This window comes from Vollenhovia emeryi, unplaced genomic scaffold (genome assembly GCF_000949405.1).
Source record: "Vollenhovia emeryi isolate VEMERY1.0 unplaced genomic scaffold, V.emery_V1.0 DF939438.1, whole genome shotgun sequence".
Lineage (NCBI taxonomy): Eukaryota > Metazoa > Arthropoda > Insecta > Hymenoptera > Formicidae > Vollenhovia > Vollenhovia emeryi.
Window position 1 is genome coordinate 56,450 of NW_011966928.1, and position 2,796 is coordinate 59,245.

The 2,796-nt window shown below is 46.3% G+C and overlaps 1 protein-coding gene across 1 annotated transcript in view; it reads right to left on the reverse strand.

Annotated features, from left to right (window-relative positions):
* Positions 1 to 1,184, reverse strand: part of LOC105557639 (adenylosuccinate synthetase) — a 6,403-nt gene extending 5,219 nt beyond the window's left edge. Inside the window, exon 1 of the mRNA XM_012004933.1 lies at positions 785 to 1,184. Coding sequence (XP_011860323.1) covers positions 785 to 982 — 198 coding nt within the window. The 5' untranslated portion in view covers positions 983 to 1,184. The remainder of the gene's footprint in view (positions 1 to 784) is intronic.
* Positions 1,185 to 2,796: the final 1,612 nt, after the last annotated feature.

A 2,796-nucleotide genomic window follows, 5' to 3' on the forward strand; every position in this document is an offset into this window, starting at 1 on the left:
CATCGTGGACACAGGCCTTTACACAGTGTTCCATTGTTGGAAAGCACCCACTATCTCCGTCGTAAAAACGGATGTGGAATACGCATAGTACACTGATATTACATAATTCCGATTGCCTTACATTAGCACAACTGTCGATTAATTATTCAGAGCATAGATTCCGCCATTAATTGCGCGGACCAGATCCTTGAGCAAGATAAAAGAAGCCTCGTGTTCTTGCGACAGACACGAGGATTACAGAGACATAGAGCAATCCCTTCTCTTTTCCAATCGTAAAGGTATCGGGAACGATATAAATTTCGTCGGTTCTCTCTCCGCCCGAGGGTGCGTACATCTCGTCAATTATGTAATACCAGAACGTCAACGTTGTGCGCTCGCGAAACTTCGCGCGCGGGTCAGGTGATGCGCGCCGACGATCGCGGCTAAAAATAAGATTGCAAGAACGAGACGGGGACTCGCGCCTCCCGTGATCGCCGGCGACGAGAGAGAACGCTCGTAGGACAACGGATGCCGAGCGTCACGCTTTCGGGAACATATTTTCGGCGTTTCCCGGAATCGACACGCGTTCGAATTAACCTAATCCTCCCCCCTCCCCTCCCCCTTCGCCGGGACCCTCGCGCCGTCCCACGATCAATCGTCGGCGCAAAAGGACCCAGGGAACGTCACGCGCTCTCTCTCTCTCCGAAAGGCACGTGTGTCTCCCGGGAGGGAGAAGTCGAACTCACCCCCGCGAGTTGCGAAGAAGCGAAGGGTACGAGGACGGAATGCGACGTGGAGACAGTACCTGACACCTGCAAACGACGTCAGCGTCCATCGCCAGCATGTCCACGACCTTTCCCTTGCCCTCGTCGCCCCATTGCGCGCCGAGGACCACCGTGACCTTCGAGATGGAGCCGCCGGTCACGGCGGCGGCGGACGTCCGCTGCTTCTTCCTCGGCGAGGCCGGGGCGCCGTTGCCGTTCGCTTGCGGTTGCTGCTGCATTATCGGGCGACACGCGAGCGCGAACGGTCGTCGCTGCTGGTCGTCGACTCGCGGGGAACGTCGTGGCCTCGTGGGGCGCGCTGCCGCTCGGCAGACGGGATCCTGGCCTGCTCCTCGCCCTCTTTCTCTCACGCGCGCGCCGAAGGAACAGCTGACACAGCGGAAATCACACGGGACGATCGTGGGCGAGTAGTCGCCACTTTTGACCGCGCATTGCCCCTCCACTCCCTTCATCCGCCCCTCCCGCGAGTGCTCGCCTCCTCCCTCCCGTCGCTCGCCGGACCGGCCCTGCGGAACCTAACCTAACCTAACCTATCCTATCCGAGTTTTAAGATTGGTTTCCATCGTTCGCCGTACGCCTTGCGCCGTCGTCGTCAGCCTGCGCGCGAGCAACCGCTAGGTTCTCGAATTCGACACGGATTCGAATTCGACAGATATAGTATTTTTATTATTTTTAAAACATTGCTGCAACATTGCTATCGAAAGTTTACAATTTTATATCCCTGCAATGTCTCTGCAAGATTGCAACGTTTCTGCAATGTAACTGCAACCATCTGTGCTGTATGGGTTGTATCAATATCCCATACAGCACAGATGGTTGCAGTTACATGGCAGAAACGTTGCAATCTTGCAGGGATATAAAATTGCAAACTTTCGATAGCAATATTGCAGCAATGTTTCAAAAATAATGAAAATACTATATTTTCTATTTAAAAAATTCCTCTAATTACGAGAATTTTATAATGCTATTTCCGTTGATACCAATAATGCGCGAATTTTGAAGTACTTGTGCGGTGTTGCTCGCAATCTCCATCTATTGCGAAGCGACATAATCTCCTTAGGTTGCTTCGCAATAGCTTGCTGTGTATTGAAAAAGGCCCGGACGCATATGTAATTAGTAAATTCTCTGCTTATGTACAACAACGACAAATTATTCCAAAAATATTGCGCTGCAACATTGCTATAATGTTGCACTGCAATCTCTCTGAGGGCGGACATTTCAACGTTGCTGCAATCCTCCAGAAACGTTGCAGCAATGTTGCGCAACGTTGCTGCAATATTGCAATCTTGCAATGTAACATTTCTGCAATCTTCCTGCAATCTTTCTGTGCTGTGTGGGTATTGTATCAATATTAGATCAATATTCTTATTACATTATTAAATCTTGGCCAATGCACTTCTAATATAAATCTAATATTATATAATTATTATCGTACAATATTTACATTTATTCGATGACCAATATTGGTTTTACGTTGGACAATATCGGCCAATACATTTCTAATATAATCAGTATTAAATAATATTTAGCCAATATTTAGCCAATGCACTGTGCTACTAGGGTATATATTTATTCATGCATGAAAAATTTTTTACCGGGACTTAATCATTTTCAAACGTGACCTGGCTCTGGTTACTTTACATTGCATCTCCGTTTAGTGGAAAATTCATTGTTAGATCCGTGCGTAATCGTTACGAAAAAGAAGAGATTTGTGAAATTCTATGTTAAAAAGCCACTATCTCGTACGAGGAGCCTATCTCACATTATAGCAGGGGACTTTCATCTACGAATAAAAATATTAATTAAGCACGAAGATCCAGGATTACTGTTACGTAAAGGCGTTTCTACTACGGGATTTATTTACACACTGAAAAAAAAATTTGCTAAACGAACTAAATTCATTTAGTTGCCTTGGTTTTACCAAAAATTTGGTAAATTTAACAATTGTTTAGTTCTATTGAAAATGCAACACTTAATTCAACCAAGTGATTTATATATATTGTATGAAAATTGGGTAAATGTTTCCTTTAAC